The 19,895-nt window shown below is 37.5% G+C and overlaps 1 protein-coding gene across 3 annotated transcripts in view; it reads left to right on the forward strand.

Annotated features, from left to right (window-relative positions):
- Window positions 1-19,895, forward strand: part of LOC134673980 (RNA-binding protein fusilli) — a 133,455-nt gene that overhangs the window by 57,155 nt on the left and 56,405 nt on the right. For all 3 annotated transcript variants that reach the window (XM_063532023.1, XM_063532024.1, XM_063532025.1), the window contains exon 3: window positions 17,215-17,297. In XM_063532023.1, the coding sequence (XP_063388093.1) occupies window positions 17,215-17,297 (83 nt within the window). The remainder of the gene's footprint in view (window positions 1-17,214; window positions 17,298-19,895) is intronic.

A 19,895-nucleotide genomic window follows, 5' to 3' on the forward strand; every position in this document is an offset into this window, starting at 1 on the left:
TTTCAACAGAAACCAAACCCTTAGGACGAACCCACCTCATTGAACATCACATAGATACCGGTGACCATCCACCAATCAAACAGCGATGCTATAGGCTTTCTCCAGAGAAACAAAAAGCTTTATGCAAAGAAGTTGATGAAATGCTAAAGCTTAATGTTATCGAACCCTGTGAAAGCCCATGGCTAAACCCTGTCATAATAACTCCTAAAAAAGATGGAACGTGGCGTTTTTGCATCGACAGCCGTAAACTAAATTCGATTACGCGCAAAGATGCCTACAAACTCCCACTCATTTCTGACATTTTAGATAATCTAAAAAATGCTAAATATCTATCATCGATAGACATAGCAAAAGCATTTTGGGAAATACCCCTACGCCCTTCTGATAGACCTAAAACTAGTTTCCATGTACCCTCAAAAGGCATGTACATGTTTCGCGTAATGCCTTTTGGATTGACTAATGCCCCTGCTACCCAACAACGCTTTATGGATGCGTTATTCCCTTCTGAAAACCTTGATAACTCAGTATTTACCTACTTAGATGATATTATCATCATAAGTAATACTTTCGATGAACACATCACTTTACTTAATAAAGTTTACCAAAGGCTAGTACAAGCCAACATTACTATAAACTTCCCCAAGTGTTCATTTTTCAAAAAAGAACTTAAATATCTTGGTTACATAGTTAATGAACACGGCTTTCAAACAGATCCTGACAAGGTTAAGGCAATACTTAACATCCCACCTCCCACAACTCCTCGAGAAGTTAAAAAGTTCCTAGGTACAGCAAGTTGGTATAGACGCTTTATCCCCGATTTCAGCACAAAGGTTGCACCACTAACTAAACTTACCTCCACTTCCAAAAAAGCACCACCATTTAAATGGACATCACTAGAAGACAATGCCTTTAAATCCATTAAAGAAGCTCTAGTCTCTACCCCTGTTCTTGCTTGCCCAGACTTCTCAAAACCCTTCGCAGTCCACTGTGATGCATCCAGCTTCGGCATCGGTGCCATGCTGACCCAAGAATTTGATGGCGTTGAGAAACCCATTGCTTATATGAGCAAATCCCTAACTGGTCCCCAAAGAAATTACTCAATTACAGAAAGAGAACTCTTAAGTGTCTTACTAGCCCTAGAACATTGGCGTTGCTATCTTGACAACGGCTTAAAGTTCACAATCTACACAGACCATTCCGCATTACAATGGTTTCTCCATCTAGATAATCCAACCGGACGTCTAGCCCGCTGGAGTATTCGTCTATCTACATTTAACTTCGAAATTAAACATAAACGTGGTAAAGATCATCTAATCCCTGACGCTTTATCACGCTTACCTTCAGTAGACGTTATTAACTACAATAGTTCTAATACCAATGACGACTGGTATAATAATATCTACGCTAAATGCAGTTCTAACCCCAACACCACTCCAGATTACATAATACATAATAATAAATTATACCGATACTCAAAAACCCCTTCGTTACTCCAATCTGAGTATAATTGGAAAGAAGTTATCCCACTAGAGTACAGAATACCCATTATCACAGAAAATCATTCCACCCCAACTTGCGCTCATTTCGGAACATTTAAAACATACAATAAAGTTAAATTGAAATATTTTTGGCCAGGAATGTACAAAGATATTTCAAATTTTATTGCCAAATGCGAGACTTGCTTAGCTTGCAAACACCAAACCCAACTAAAACTTGGCCTAATGGGTAAACCTAAGCAATGCTCTCGACCCTTTCAATGCATTTCAATAGATTTGATCGGCCCCTTGCCTACTACACTAAAACACAACAGATTCATCTTTGTCGTTACTTGCTGCTTTTCAAAATACTGCCTCCTCTTTGCGATTAAACGTGCTACGTCATCAGTAATCGTTCATATTCTAGAAAACCTAGTTTTCCTAGTGTACGGAATCCCACAGACCATAATTCTTGACCATGGTCCTCAATTCGTTAGTCAAGAGACAACGGATTTATTCCACTCCTATCAGATCCCAAAAATACACTATTGCGCAATTAAATGCGCCCAACCAAATCCCGTGGAGAGATATAATAAAGTTGTTACCACAGCAATATCCTCATTCATACAGGATGATCACAGGAATTGGGATATCAACCTACATAAGATACAATTTGCTATTAATACTTCCGTAAATGAAACAACAAATTATACTCCTTCTTTCCTTGTATTTGGTCGCGAATTAGTCACATGTGGATCAGCATACGATAAATCTGATCTCACAGATGATATTATATTCGCGCCCAGAGACGAATACGCTGATAATCTTGGTCTTCTTCAGCCTGTCTTCTCCGAAGTACAAGCCCGTCTTTGGAGAGCACACCAAACCAATTCTTCATCGTATAATAAACATCACCAACATTTCGAATTCAACGAAAATGACATCGTCTGGAAACGAAATTACGCAATTAGTAATTCTCCTAAACACTATTCTGCTAAACTTGCACCCAAGTTTATTAAATGTTCTATCCTAAAAAAAATATCACCCTTAGTATATGTCCTACAAGACATGTCCGGCAAAATGCTCGGACGATGGCATATTAGAGACCTTAAACCTCTCCCCAAAATTCTAAAATAAATAATATACTGTTTTTCCTTAATTAGATTCTTATTTGGCTCAAACTTAGCTACTTTTCTCCTAAGCTCCTAACTTGTAAAATATTGTATATAATGTTATACATTTATAATTATATCTCATCCCCATTATACATTTCGGACTCATTACATTTCGTACATACCTACTTAGTACGAATTTATACGTTCATTTATACTATTTAATTTATATAACGTTATATTACGTTCATATAACGTTATTCAAAGCTAACTCTACCAGAGTTAGAACAATACTTATTTATATATTTCTTCCCTTGACATAACGTTCATATTTACGTACTTAGGTACATACGTACCGTACAGTACATTTATTAATTCCATTAAGGAATTATCTTATGATATTTTGTAGTAATCCTACATTCCATACGGCATTATTTTGTTGAATAAATTTCAACAATCGTACTCTTTGTAGGTACACATTATTGTAGATATTATATTTAGATTCATTAATATTCAGCGGGTGGTTACTGATTAATAAGCCTTAATACTAATGGAGAGCGATTTAATGAGTACGTCCTCTACTTAAAGGAGTACTCTATTGAAACTTATTTTGGTTAAACAATTAACCAAAATTTTATAAGATGATGTATGAATGACCTTTGGTATGCATGTTTAAATCGCCTCTCTTGTATGATAAACATTGTATATAACATCCCCACCTTCTAAATTTATCACTCATACCCATATTCATTACATTATATTTACATTACGGAAAAATCCTTTGGCCATAAGCCCCAGGATTTTCCCTTCCAGGGCGACCCCGGTAGTGTAACGGTGCGTGTAACGAAACGTTACACTATCGACCTTCATACTATTTCTGGCACCATACAAATTCTAAATTCCCTTTTGAAATTCAAATCCTATTCCAAATTCCATTCAATGATTTTTATTTTCAGTTCGATCACATACTTTGATCGATAAACATCATTTTATCTAACGGACTGTACTTCCCAAGTTTCTAAACACGACCGTTTAAGTGTGATTTTTATTAGTAAACGTAATAATTCATAAGTGCGTGCAGTTCAGTATAGTGCTCGTTTTGTGGCCCTGCACACCTTCCAGATATATATCTACATCATCACCAAGGCACATATTGTAAGTTATTTGATTTCTAACCTTCTGAATTACGAAAGTGTTTTTATACATACCTATCTGTTAACACGTAACCTGTATTGTTACAGGTGCCTTTTTATATAATTAATAAATACCCCTCATCGCTCTGGATCCTGCCTTTTTATTCCCATCATCCCTGTGAGGCTCCTCTACCTGCCCCCTCACACATTATGGTACGGAACCCTACGTCCGCGAGTCCGACTCGCACTTGCCCGGTTTTTTCTATAGAGCCAACTTTAATCATTTAAGGCAGCGGTCGGCAACCTTTTAGCAGCCATTAAGGTTTTGGTTAGAAACTGTACCCTTGCAAATATAGTTTAGTTTCCGAGTGATTTATTTAATGGCATTTGCCCTCGATTAAAACGCGTCATTTGCCTTGATAAAATGAGTGACGGATTGAATGTCATTAACCGCTGAATAATTTTACGGTCGACTCACTTGTTTTAAGTCACTCGCGCGACATGTTTCTAGCCTAGGTCTCCTTTCTCAAGCACTAACAGTGCGAGCAGCGTTCACGACGGCCGTGTAACGCAAGTGCATTAATACAAGTGAGACTAAACCGTAAAATAATTCAATGTTAGTATGTCTCACAACAGTTTATATTCGGTCATAATCGCTCCTGTAATGCGGCAGCGAACGTCACCACGGAACGTCACTCATTGATCAAGCAAACTGACAGATACAGCGTAAATTCAGCTGACATTAATGTCACAACTGTATAATGCACCTGCAGCTGCCATCCGAACGTCACTTTAAGCTATAGTCGCACCAAGAAAAGTCTGCAGCGGATTTGATAGCCCACGCAGTGTAAGTGTTATTTATACGTCATAATTTCATAGAAGTTTGACGTTTAAAATGACACTTGCACTGCGCGGGCTAGCAAAATCGCTGCAGACTTTTCACGGTCTGACTCTACTTTGCTATAAGTAAGAAAATAGTTACTTGTTTTACAAGGGGGCAAAGTTGTTGTTTAACCGCTCGTGCTAATATTGTTACCCGAGCAAGCGAAAGATTCCAAAATTGAACCACGAGCGTAGCGAGTGGTTCGAAAAATGGAATCTTGAGCGTTGCGAGGGTTTCAAAGCACGAGGGTTAAACAAAATTTGCCCCCGAGTGAGACACAAAATTTTTCACCACACCAAACCGAAGCAAATATTAAATGTAAAATATCAAACAAATTCAAACCAAATCAAATCCAAATAAATGTTATTAAATATTTATCATCGAAAATCATCATTTAAAAGTCAATTCTACCGGCAAACATAAGAAAACAACTCAAAATTTGCATTTGATTACTTTGCCTCACATGTGGATAAAATGCAACTTTGCTATTCGTGTTTGAAGTGCAAAGTAATTCTTTCCGAGCTGGTGTGGTGAAAATGCCCTTGTTAGTATACTGACCGTACAAACATCACTAAATGTTTCCAAAACCGAGTTAAGTATGGCATTTATATTCGCTCGGATTAGTCGTTGCCCAACCTTAGGTACTCATATGCTTAGAACGTGACCTGCAAGGGTACAGCCCTATCATGGCACAATGTCGACTTTCCTAATTTTTGATGGAAACGCCCTTTGCCTCCTACCCATAGTCTGTGCTCCTACTTCAATAAGGCTCATCGATCCTACCTAAAGTCCTGCCTAATAAGTTTGATAAAATTGTAATTTAGTTCAATTGGAACAGAGTTGTATTTCTTTTGTTTGTTTCAATTTTGAAATAAAACAAAATCAATTCTAGTCAGGCGTGTCTCACTCCGCGATTTCGTCGCTTTGCTACAGGTAGCTAAAAGTACATCTGTTCGGCCCCAACTTTGGGGTTTGCCATAAGCCGCGCGTGGCGCTGTCGCCACCTAGCGGCCATATCTGTGTTGATCGTGACAGACGCGTTTTGTTAGAGAGTGAGTCTTCTGTGCCTAGTACTATTATTTATTCTGTGCTCAAGTTCCTATCCCTATATTATAAGCTCAATGGCAAATTTTGGACTTTGCTTCTTCTTCTTTCTTCTTTGTCGTCACACTCTTGTCAGAGTGGTCGTGGTCGTCATGTCAGGGCCGGTGGCAAGCTTCACAATCCGTCGCCATTCCTCCCGTACTGTAGCCCTTCTTGTACATTCATGGAGTGGTTCATTGAATGCACTTTTGACTAGGTCTGACCAACGCATTGGTGACCTACCGCGCCTTGTGCCTTCGACTTTTCCCTGCACTACAAGTCGTTCCACAGATGTATCATCTCGACGCGTAATATGTCCAAAGAAAGTGAGAATACGACACTGGACGATGGAAGAAAGACGTTGTTTAATACCAAGTTCCTGGAGAATTGAGACGTTGGTTCGGAACTTTGCTTCTATGGAATGTGAAATTGTTCAAAATCGAGGCACGATTTTTTCGTAGACTTTTCTACCTCTACAGTCAATTAAGTACCTGTTGTTTGATTCGGCTCAATAATTTAGTCGAAAAAAAAAGAAAAGCCTCATTACAAAATTAACAAAGATATCCAGCAAATGTAAACATGTAAAAAACACAATTATATGTTCCATAAGCAGAAATAAGGACCACCTTTTTAAGTCGGGGTGATGAAAATAAACTTTCTTCTTTATATTGGTTGACTGTACGAGTATTACCTCATTTCGTTGAAAAATTCACTTGGCAAGCGCGAGACGGCTCTGTTCTTTAATGGTTCCATAAACTCTAGCAGAAATAGCAAAATAGCAGAAACTGACTATCAAAAATCATAAACAATAAACACTACACAATAACAATAATATTTTCATCACACTCGCTCAGTAAATGTGGAATTGCACGCAGGTTTAGCGGGAGTTATAGAAAAAGCGTTCTCCCTAGGGAGTTATGAAGTATCTAGTGCCATAATTAACAGTTTTTTGTCTTTATACTTAATTTTTGTATCGCAAGTGTGATGAAAAACATTGTGTGTAACTCGGGGCGTAATAATATTGCAAATTCGAGTCTATTAATCGCTCCGGCAAGCCGTCGCGATTTAACTTACTCTCGTTTGCAATATTCAACTTACGCGCCATGTTGCACAATGTACTATTATAATATTATAAATGCGAACGTGTGTCTGTCTGCATATTACCTCTTCAAGAGCCAACAGGAGTGGTTATTTGTCCATACAAACGTACGTACGTACGTACTCGACTGTTTCCTCCGTGGTTTTTGAAGCTAGAGCAATTTTCTTTTTCAATACAGATTAATAGTACACATACATACAATATAAATACACATACCTTTATACATATTTACCATGTAGGGTTAGGACAAAGTTGTATGGTTGTATGGTATCGAAATGAATCTCAAACCTCTCAAAATTCGGTAGAGAGGTCCACACGAGTACGGGACCCTAAACCTGATTCGTGAAAGCCAGTCCGGAGCCCTTAATTATGGGATACGCCCGAGCCGAATAACTGTGAAGGGAAATCGAAAAAAATGGCGGTGACGCTCTCGATCAGGGCCCACCGCGAACACCGAAGTTCGCAAATTGCATCTTACTCTGTTACTCCAATTAAGGCGTTATTAAAGTGATAGAGAAAGATGCCCGAAATTTGCGATACTCGGTGTTCGCGGTAGGGTCTCTGATAGCGGTCTTTTAAAAGAGTCCCTAGTAAGCTCGGTTCTCCATACAAACGTAGTTTCGCTCCCATTTTAAAACGACTAGCTAGATTGCTCTGAAACTCGGTACTTACAATAGGATACGGTATATCTAGTCCCTGTGATTAGGCCGGAAGATCAACGCTGCCTTTCGGGTCAGTATTGTGCTGAGGCGAGACCATTTCGTGGTAAACTATTTTATGTATATTTGTAGTTTTTGTATGTTATTTTAGTTTTAAGTTTATCACTAATAAAATACTTGATACTTGATTCTGTAATTAGTTTACTTATCTTCAGATATAATAGGTAAAGAAAGGGTATTAAGTTTTTCATACAAAACTTGTTTTTGATATATTTCGTTTGTTTTATAAACTGAAGCTATATAAACTAATTACAGGACTAGATATACCTCATGCATATCATTGTATGTGCAAAGTTTCATTACAATCCAACACGTAGTTTTATAATGAGAACGATACTCCGTTTGTATGGGAAGGTGGAAAGTTTAAAATTCAAATAGATTTTCAGACTTCAAATACAGTTTATAAGATAAGTTCGCCTTTATACAGTTAACTGTAAAAATATGGGTGTAGCTAACTTATTCAAAAATAGTTCTTAATTCACTGACATAAGAGTTATGGGACATATTTTTGAGATGATTTCTGCACCCATATTTTTACAGTTGATTGTACTAATGACGAATGTTATTTTTTCTGTTTTGTTTTGATTTTTGTACAATAAAGTGTTTTACTACTACTCCTAATTTATTCATGTAGCCCTAGAAAGGTCTAGGGTCCAGCTTCTAGGCAGGCCTGAAATTCGGCCGAGCTTGCTGTGGATTCTTAACATAACTAATAGGAAGCGGAATTTTTCTATCGGCGCGATTCGGGAAATGTATTAGACATTCACAAGATATGAAATAGTAACGATATGTGACGTTCCACGGCAAAATGTACCCTATGGCGGTTGGTGCTTAATACGCTATTATTAACGCCGCTCCAATATGATTGCGGCCATAAGGTACCTTTTGTCGTGGAACGTCACATATCGTTACTATTTCATATCTAGTGAATGTCTAATCCATTTCCAGAATCGCGCCGTATGTCTATACTCTGTATCTTTAGGTGTTTAAATGAAAGTAAACAAAATCTACCCTCAAATGGCTCCTCAAGCCAGTGGAGGGTAGATCCAAACATTACACGATCAATTAAATAATGTAGGTTAAAGTCAGGTCGTTCAAATAAATGTTATAACTACCTGAAAATGTACAAATTGTTTGTTTACTTTTATTTACATACCTAAAGATAGATACAGACTAAAGTGTCATTCTATGGAACTTGCTAACTATACGTATAGCCTGACAACAGTTTATTTGACCCTCGCCATTTTGCGGATTTTCAATGGTACTAATTTCTTTTACTGGCAACAAGTACTCTTTGACAACGAACGTTGGATGTCATCGAATGTCACCGATGTAAACAAACGGAAAATATCTACGAATATATTCAAATATAAACGGTTTTATTTCAAAAATGCCAAAAATAATTACCAAAGATGCGATAAAAATTTTAGTGCATGCAATCAAATACTTACAGCTTAAAAAAGACGAAGGATTACATATCATTCCAATAAACAATGTTTTAAATTTGGTTGTTCACATGACCGGTGTTGACATTTTATAGTGTGGTTTTATTGAACTGGTTAGTTGTTTGTTGTTTGGTTTAAACTTTAATATTTCATTTTAGGTTTATGTAGATCGACGATAAAAATCCTATAATCGAATTGGAGACTGAACGTTTTATAATCGAGGTTGGTGGTCCTGAAAGCGACACAACATTGAAATTGAAAGAACCGAATTCTCTGTAAGCAATGTTTTGACATTATACGAGTATCAACATGAAGCCAATGCCCACTACCCCGACTATACATGACTTACGCACATTATTGCCATACGTAAGCTGTTTGCAGCGACACTATCTCAGGGTTAAATAAACTGTTGTCAGGCTTTTAAATTCATCATTCAGAGACAATTTCAATATGGCGGTTTGTTTACATAGCAAGTCCGATAGAATGACACTTTATAGCAAATCTAGCAATGCAGGAAGACCTTTGAATTAATGTTAAAGAATGTTAATGATGACAATAATGATAACATCTGCTTTAATTATGAAAAGTACTTGAGCATGAGAGAATATTATGCATCTAATGACTTCAATCATGTCTAATATCAATAGATTGTACATCAAATCATTTGTAATTTTTATGTAATTTTACCAGCTTCCTCATCCTATAAGCTATTGTATTACAGATAATATACTATTTTACAATGTGAATCGTGTTCGTCCTATTGTTCGTATTAACAGGCATAATTATAATAATTATTATTGCCAATAAATACTCTTTAATTGGTGACCGAAGAGCTGGCGGCTACCTCGCACAACGAATCAGCATTGCGATACAGCGAGGAAATGCCGCCATCATCCTTGGTACAATGCCTTAAGGGCCTATTTTAGATTTAAGCTAGTTATTAATTTCTTTTAGTAATACCACTGTAGGTATATATCTTGTTTGTAAATAAATGTTACAAGCTTTTATTTAGTTTCACCTGACCGTTGTCTGTCTGTGTGTAATCAAATCTTGCACGTTAACTTTGAACCACTTCCCGGTTTCCGATTGAGCTGAAATTTTGCATACATACGTAAGTCGGGTGACAATGCAATATTATGGTGTCATCGAGCTGATCTGATGATGGAGACCGGAGGTGGACATAGGAACTATGTGATAAAACAACGAAACCTAATTAATTGTGTTTGGGGTTTTTAGAATTGTCTCGATGAGTAGAGCATTAGTTGCCTGTGGAAAGAAAAGTACAGTCAGCGATAAAAGCTTGTACCATAAATTATTTTTTTGCCAAAAACTTATTTAATCTTTAATCATTACTTGTTATAGATATAATGCATAATTGTTTTCCATCGTATTTTAACGGAAATGTACGAACGTGGTTTGCAAGTAGGGTTGCCAGATGGTCGGAATTTGGCGGGATTCTCCCGATTTTTAGCATGTGTTCCCGATTCCCGACAAAGTGTAAACTGTCCCGAAAAACAGCTTCACGTTTTAAAACAATAATTTCAAGCTCCGAACTGTCGTCGAGCGAGTGAGCTGACGTAGTGCCAATAATGTAAAATATCGTTGTTTTTAATACAATTACTTTAATTTGAATGTTTTTATTTTTCCCGACTTAAGTCCCAAAATCCCGAAAAATTTCTCATGTTTCCCGATAATAGCGCCTTTCGATCTGGCAACCCTATTTGCAAGTAGCGTCTGCGTGAACTCGATCGCATGGCCCTCTAACGAACGCATCAATAGATTACGGCTACCATCAGTTTGGCATTCATCATCGTGAACGTAATTTACTTTCTATGCATCTCGCTCAGTGTTGCTAACTCGGATTTTGAAAAAATGCTAGACTAATGTCTAGATTATACCAAAATTATGCCAAAGTTTTTTGAAATACCTATGCTAAAAAAATGCTAAAATATCACTTGAAATTAGACACTTAAAACACATACATTTTTCATATTTGCCGCCTTCTTCTACTGACAAGATCTGCTTGACCAACTTTATATAGTCCGTCGACGTCCATCCGTCCACTAAAGTAAAAATTCATATGAAAATGTGAACCACATAAGGCGATGGTGCATATTGTTGCTGCCAAGTCGGTGCAAACTTGGCTTAGACTAAATTATGCTAAAAAATATGCCAGATGCTAAATGGAAAATTTTGGTGCCAAAGCGAGTGAAAATTTGCCAGGTCTGGCATCATTTATGCCAAGTTGGCAACACTGATCTCGCTCGTACTGACATATTAGTGCGAAAGAGATATATAGAAAGTAAACTACGTTCACGATAGCGTTTATGTCAATGCCAAACTGATGGTAGCCGTACAGTTGTAGAGTTTTAATACCTACCTACGCAGGCGCTAATGAAAACGTCAAGTGTCGACTTGTGCTAGGGCTACTAATAATTCGTCACTACTTTGAAAAATTCTCGTATCTCGCACTGCTACCCAGAGTTAAAACGCAGGAACTCTGTACGCATCCCATACATTAGGGGTCATCCATTAATTACAGCACACGTTTAGGGGGAGGGAGGGGGTCAAGAAAATGTGACATATTGTGACATGGGGTAGGGGGGAGACACAAACTTTGTGACGTCACTTTAACTTCATCAGTAACCGAAAATTTATTTAAATTATTTTATTCGCTGTACATTTAAATAACAAGTTTTTAAAACGATAATCGTTTTCATTCGTTTAATTTTCTTTCCTAAGCAGTTTTGGGTTATAAAATTACTAATATTTATATCGTCAAAAATATTTTGATAAAATATTAATAATACTTAGGTACTTACTTAATTCGATTTGGCGATTTCGTAGAAAAAATGTGACGTCACACTAGGGGGGAGGGGTTTGCCAAATGTGACCAAGTGTGACAAGGAGGGGGGGAGGGGTCAAACGACCTAGAAATTCGTGTGACGTAATTAATGGATGACCCCTTAGTTACCACATTTTTCTTTTTATTGACAGAATAAGATAGGTACGAGTTTTTTTCAAAGTAGTGACGAATTATTATCATAAAGTAATTTTATGATTCTTATTATATTTATGTAGGTAACTTGTTTCATTATTTTATTACTAGGTAGTATTAAAGATATAAGCTGAGATAAATGTCAGAGACTGACTTAATCAGCTATAATATCATTAACCTACATTAATTAAGACACTTAACTATAAAACTAGTCCAAGATATAATCTTTTAGTTTATAGGTACAGTCACCTGCAATATGTACACAACGAAGGCCGCATAAATATCTGACACGATCTTATTTGTAGAGCCATAAGAGCGTGTCACATATTTTTGCAGCCTTCGAAGAGTAACATCTGACTGTACCTGGGTGTATCATTTTTGCGGATACGATAACGATACCGATTTTTAGGGTTCCGTACCCAAAGGGTAAAACGGGACCCTATTACTAAGACTTCGCTGTCCGTCGGTCCGTCCGTCCGTCCGTCTGTCCGTCTGTCTGTCACCAGGCTGTATCTCACGAACCGTGATAGCTAGACAGTTGAAATTTTCACAGATGATGTATTTCTGTTGCCGCTATAACAACAAATACTAAAAACTGAATAAAATAAAGATTTAAGTGGGGCTCCCATACAGCAAACGTGATTTTTGACCAAAGTTAAGCAATGTCGGGCGTGGTCAGTACTTGGATGGGTGACCGTTTTCTTTTTGCATTTTTTTCCGTTTTTTTTTTGCTTTATGGTACGGAACCCTTCGTGCGCGAGTCCGACTCGCACTTGCCCGGTTTTTGAAGTACCTAAATAATCGGCGATACCGATATTACCGATACCGATATCGGTGGTTTACTAGTTAGTGAATAAATCAAGATAATTATGTAGGTACTTTAAAAAGTTGCGTTGCGACTTGACCGAAACTCTCACCATTTCGATTCCCGATAATTTAACCAGAATAAAAACGCCAACAACCTTCACCCAAATCCTAACCTTATTTCTACAGCTACACGGTTGTTTTTCGCTCAACAGGCGTTTTGGCTGAAAAGGAACCTGTTCCCGGTAACTGTACCATGGTACAAATCATTGACCGTGGTTAAACCTTATTCTAAGGGGTTAAGGTCGACATTGGGTCGCTGTTCCCGGTAACTGTACTATGGTACAAATCGCTGACCGCGGTTAAACCTTATTGTAAGGGGTTAAGGTCGACATTCAGCTGTTAGGCTTTGCGCAAGGGTTCACTGGCCGCCATTGCTGTTTTTCAACTGTCAATGGATAGACACGTGTATAATAATGTAGCGTAATACCGTAAGCTGTGATGCTGTCGTCTCTTTCTAGTTGGTACGTGTGAGAGAAGAAGGAGGAATGCGTTTTTGCATGAAGGTTAGATACGTAATCGTTATGGGTCTCGGAGTAATTAACAATGGAGCCGCCATTAACAGGCGTTCCCCTCTGTCGAAAATAGGCGGCCAATGGTCAACCACATGTCAACCATATGTATGGACTGACGTTTATCTGTGCATTTCCTAGTTTTTATTTAATTTAATTTTATTGACCGAAATTCCCACTAGATGTCGCTGTGTTGTGTAACGGGCAGCCTAAATAAAACAAGTATATGGTTACGGACCCATAACTCGGAGTAATTAACAACGGAGACGCCATGTCTAAAATTTTCGGTACAAAATAGTCTGCTGTTTTTTGCGGGGGAGGGGCACATCAAATGTATACATAACACAGCGACATCTAGTGGGAAATTCGGTCAATAAAATTAAATTAAATAAAAACTAGGAAATGCATGCAACGATTAGATAAAGCATAAAACGATTAGTTCGTGGCCATTGAATGTTCTAAAAACTAACAATTCGTTAATTACCAGAGCTCGGATAGGGTGAGCTATTTGCCTTATATATGACATAAGACATGTCAAATTATAAGGCAAATAGCTCACCCTATCCGAGCTCTGTTAATTACTGTTACTATAAACAATAACATTAGCATATAAACAACTCTTGGTAATTGTAAACAATATTTGCTTACGTTTTTTGGTGGTTATTTTTTGTACCCATAACGCCACGCATTATACGGTAACATTATTATAAACGGTACATTAACTCTACGCCTGACGCTTAAAGGATGACTCACATTAGTCCGGGCCGTGTCCGGGCCGGAGCTTCCGGCGCTTGCTTTTCTATGACGTGACAGGTGATCAGGTGATGCTTGAGAAAACGATGCGCCGGAAGCGCCGGCCCGGACATGGCCCGGTCTAACGTGAGTCATCCTAGGCCTGTGCACACCGGCTGCGTGTGCGTGCGGCGCTGTAGTATACATAGCCTTACGAGAGACGGCACACCACTTGCGTGACGTGTGCGTGTGCAGCTCCAACATTTTAGAGCACGCGCATGTGCACGTCACGCACACGCAAGGCGGTGTGCACAGGTCTTAATTCGGTTCCTTTCCTACGTTAGGAGGAGAGGTGTAAGCGCTTATAATTTTTATTACAGTTACTTCATGATACATGATGAGATAGTTCAACAAGATTTTTCTGAGGAGTGTAAAGCCATTTTGATAGACACAGTGTGACAAAATAGTCTATGACAACTATGACATCCAGCCATGCCCCACTTTCGTTAATGACGGCAATTAGCCTCATGCGTAACTTTTTTAAATCATTATTTATATCGTTTCTTCTTCTTCTTCTTCCTCGCGTTATCCCGGCATTTCGCCACCGCTCATGAGAGCCTGGGGTCCGCTTGGCAACTTATCCCATGATTTGACGTAGGCACTAGTTTTTACGAAAGCGACTGCCATCTGACCTTCCAACCCAAAGGGTAAACTAGGCCTTATTGGGATTAGCCCGGTTTCCTCACGATGTTTTCCTTCACCGAAAAGCGACTGGTAAATATCAAATGATATACATATTTGATATTTATATTGTTTGAACACCAAAAAAATAAAAATATTTTTTAATACAGTTGCTCAAAAAGTGCTACTTTACGTAGCTGTTTAGCGTGCGGAAAGTTGGTTATCTCGAACTAGTGCTTTTTACTTTTCCAATTTTTTTAAATTTATACTTGTTCCAATTCACGACTACTTATTGATGAGTGTTAATATTAGTTTCCTTTAAACGTCGTAATCAGCATAAAAACCTACCGTTAATGTAAGAATACGAAAAATATTACATATTTCATATTTAATTACTTACCTCTTCATCATTATAAGACGTTTAGTTTTTAATATTCAATATTGAAAATTCCGTTCTTAATAAGTTGACTGAATGGAACGGAATAGCTGCCAAACGCCCATAGATATAATATACTTAAAGGCGACGTTTAACCGAGCTGTCACTGTTACCACTTTTGTTTAGTGTACGATTAACAATGTTTTTCTTATTTTTTCGCAACTGTATTAAAAAACGTCGTTCGATACACGTGCGGAAATGTCATTCTTCACTCGTCCCGAGTCTTGCCACTCGCCTGCGGCTCGTGGCAAGATATCTCGGTACTCGTGAAGTAATGACATACCTTCCGCACTAGCATCGAAATGTACTATTTTTTCTGTGATAAAAGGTGTATAGTGTAAACATTCTCTTGGGATTTGTCTGCGTTTTTTTTCCATTTGTAATAATGTTTAGCCATAGAACTATTAGATTTAAATGATAGTCCCACCTAAACGAACGTAGGTACTTATGCAAGTTAATTTTGTACCATAGCTGGGAAGTTTTACGATAACAAACAGCTAAACGTTGCTGTCAGTGTCAATATACTGGTATTTATAATTAAACTATGGTTTTGTTTGCCATGGCAACGGAATGGCGTCATTGCGCGTCGACTGCGTGGGCATTACGTAAGAATGCCGTATGTTTTTAGGCACGTTTGTATTTGTATGAATTCTACATGAATTCTAAATATAGAAACCGATATTGCAATAAAATATAATTGTTAAATAAAATTGTTATTACCGGAGGTTATCGTGTGTTTCTACTTGAAATAAACACAAAATTTGAATATTTTGACACTTGTTTGACACTGACACATCTAATCTAATCCATATCGTTTCTAGATCTATTCATTGACGTATCTTACTACGTATTCGAACTTTAAGATACGTCAGTTAATAGATCTAGAAACGATATGGATTAGATGTGTCAGTGTCAAAAGTGACGTTTCTTCAAACAATAACGTCACTTTTGTCACTGACACATCTGATTCATCGTTTCTAGATCTATTCATTGACGTATCTTAAAGCTCGAATCGGGCAGTATACCTATTTATCGCAATCAGTGCATGGAAATAATCTATTCTCACATCTTAATAATTAGAATTTGTAATTAATGTACACCATAACCTGTTTACTTACGTAATCTCATCATAATGTGTCCGATTGGAAAGTGTTATTTTGAAATTACAACTTTGCCCATTAAATAGCAACTATGTCATAGAACAAATACTTCCCATTTAAAAGTTTTAATTTAATGACGTTACAGACGGCATCGTCTGTAGCAATGTCTGCCTATATTATGTATGTATATGTTTTCACAACGATATTACCAGTATTATTTACCACACTAATATGTGTCCGAGTGGAAGGTGTTATTTTGAAATTAAAGTAACCTATCAAAATTGCAAAGAGTAGTATCATAATTGTACAAATTTGCCCATTAAATGGCAACTCTGCAATAAAACAAATACTTCCCATTTAAAAGTTTAAGCACATTTGTATTAACGTGACGTTACAGACGTCATCGTCAGTAGCAAAGCATAGATTTAGAATTATTTATTTCATAATATGAAATTACAGTATAAATTATTTTACACTAATCTATACGAATTTATATTATGATCGTTATATTATCTATGTTTTCACAAAATGAAAAAAAAAACTAAACGTTAAAATTAAAACTTAATTATGTTATACTAATCTTAAACTAAAGTTATAACGATATTATCAGTATTATTGACCAGTATTTGCCACACTAGAAACGGGCGTTTTATTACATAATTAACTTTTTTGTAGTTATTAATATTAGTTTCCTACTATTCGGAAACCTTCAACATTATACTTTTTTTTTCTGCTGAATGGGCTATTGTTTTATAAATTTATAAATTACAGACTTTGCCTAATAACGCGCGTTATTTTGTTAGGTACCTATAGGTATTAGGTACTTACAATTTATTTTTGTAACTACCTATACCTACCTAATTAATCTTACATAACTTTGCCCACTTGCCCAGCTTTGTTTTTTTCCCATATGCTTACAAGTGTGTTTTGATCATGTTTCAGTTCGACGAGTTTGCGCGCTCGCTACAAGTGGACCCCCACTCCCCCCTCTTCAGGCTAGTCACAGACGGACAACCTCCACTTAGGTGTGTATACAGTTAGACCAAGAAAAGTCGGCAGCGAATTGGATAGCCACGCAGTGATTTATACGTCATAATTTCATAGAAGTTTGACGTTTAAGCTTGCACTGCGTGGGTTTTCAAAATCGCTGCAGACTTTTCTTAGTCTAACTCTTTATAAGTATTATTTACTAATAATCACTAGACGTATTTTATTTAGATTTCTGAAATATATTTCTATAGAGCTGTACTAAAATTGCTATAAAAGTTACGATGTCTGATAATCGTCGCCTATCATTTTCACTTTTTCAAGCCATTATAGGTATAATGATGAAATTACCTAGCACTTACACCGACGCTAAGACGTTCCTGTACCGGATGTCGAACACATCCGCATTAAGCTCCGCATTGATTTTATGCGGATGCAGATATTGCAGATGCGGATATTGAAAAAAATGCGAAAGTTCCGCGGTTGTGGATGCTAATGAGAATATTCGCAACATCCCTGGAGTTAGGGTTGCCATATGGAAGAATTAAATGTCCTGATAAAAATCCGGACATCACCCTAAAAATCCGGACATTTCTTGTATCAGAGATTTGGCGTAGCTTGTACGACGCCCCGGCGGCGCGCTGCTCTCTGCGGTGTACTGTATCGTGGATCTACTTTTCCCTTTCCCTTCACCCGATCCCGTAGCCCCCTCCTCGGGCGCGCATTTTATTTTATAAGGTCATTCCTAAAAATCCGGGCACATGTCAAGTCCGGCCGCAATCTGGACAAAGGGTCAAAAATCCGGACACATGTCAAGTCCGGCCGCAATCCGGAAAAAGGGTCAAAAATCCGGACATGTCCGGACAAATCCGGACGTATGGCAACCCTACCTGGAGTAGACGTATAATAGAAATATTGGATCGCTTTGTTTTAGTATAGACAAAACAAACAATTTCAGTGCTCTTAAGTATAGATTACGTTCTAATTTTAATACGTATTATCCTCTTCCGTTTGATCCATATCTTTGCCTTTTTTGGTATGTAAACAGGCGCGGATCCACCGTTGTGGGCACGGTGGGCATGCCCACAACCCTAATAGGGTGCCCGATTGTTTCCCCGAGTCGAATTACGCCGATTTTTGTTTCGCAGACGCTTTGGCAGAGGAACATTTGATAGAATTTCATTAGGTAAATATAAATACGCAGAGTAGGTAGTCAGTTGATCGATAGGTAAGCAGATTTACTTATCGTAGAATGATCGTTGAGTTTGGTAAAAGTTAAAATTGCCCGAGTAAATTCCATTGGCTGAAACACGGTAGGTACCTTCAACTCAAATTATTAGTGATACAGAATATAAACAGCATTTTTTTTAAATTGTTAACTTATGGAGTCTTAAATTTAAATTTTAAACGTGCCATGCCAGCTTTTAAATGACTTTGACTGTCATAGGAGTTTTAGAGCGCAGGTCTATATGGGCATGGAAAGGGCTCCATAGACCTTACAAAAAATCGCATGCCATTTTTGGTAAAATTCCGACTACTTAAGTGTAGGGGCATGTGCTCTACATGTAGACATTTTCCAGATTTTGGCCTTATTTTGTTCATAAATCATAAACTATTGACAATGTCATAAACTTATTTATTTCTTTTGAATAATTATTATATAGTCTATAATTGCAGACTAGTTTTCCCACGTTAGCTTAATAGGAACCATAGACATAAAATATAAATGTTAAAATTTATATTTTTGTCCATAGGTACAACTACTGTTTGCATAGGCAGGGTTTGTACCTATGGACAATATTTTTGGTGCAACTTTTCAGCAATTATTATGGACTTGATATTGTCTCCAGGGTCTACAAAGACCTCGAAATCATCGTTTAGTATGCAAAGCTTTAGACAAATAAAGCTTGATTTTTCGTTAGTCAGGGTGTCCTAACTTCGCTTCACTTCGGAGTTTTAGGCCCAGATGAAGATTGATACCCGGCCTTTTTGCGATATTGTTAACAAAAAATTCACAATTTTTTGTTAACAATATCGCAAAAAGGGCCTATTTTCACAATTTGCGATATTGTTAACAGAAAATTTCGCGCTCGCTGCGCTCGCGTTTCTTTTTTGATTCTTTAGATGACCCTGTATCTACATATTAGCTTGACTAGTAAATGAATAGAGTAAGACCAAGAAAAGTCTGCAATGATTTTGATAGGCATACGCAGTGCAAGTGCTAATTATAAGTCATAATTTCATAGAAGTTTTGAAGATTAAAATAACACTTGCTCTGCGATTGTATATAAATTAAAAACGCAAACTTATTACCCTGTACTGAATATTGTGTGTGCAGAATTGACTGTAAGGGGCCCCGTGCCTCGCACTGCCTAGGGCCACATGCTTAATCCGGCCCTGGCTGCGTCCCTTGTAGTGGCCGGCGTTGGCCCATCGTGTAGAGGAGTCATAAGCAAATGCATTTTTTTAAGTTCACGATGGTAGTCTATCTATCGTTAGTAGTTCTTTAAATACCGGCAGTGTCTACAGGCAAAACCGTCCACAATACTTATATGTAGTGTGATCGAGTGCCACTTGACAAAAACTTTAAAAAAAGTTATATGTATAACGTTACTCGACTGAAGGTTGCTTGATGA

The sequence above is a fragment of the Cydia fagiglandana genome, chromosome 19 (assembly GCF_963556715.1).
Source record: "Cydia fagiglandana chromosome 19, ilCydFagi1.1, whole genome shotgun sequence".
NCBI lineage: Eukaryota > Metazoa > Arthropoda > Insecta > Lepidoptera > Tortricidae > Cydia > Cydia fagiglandana.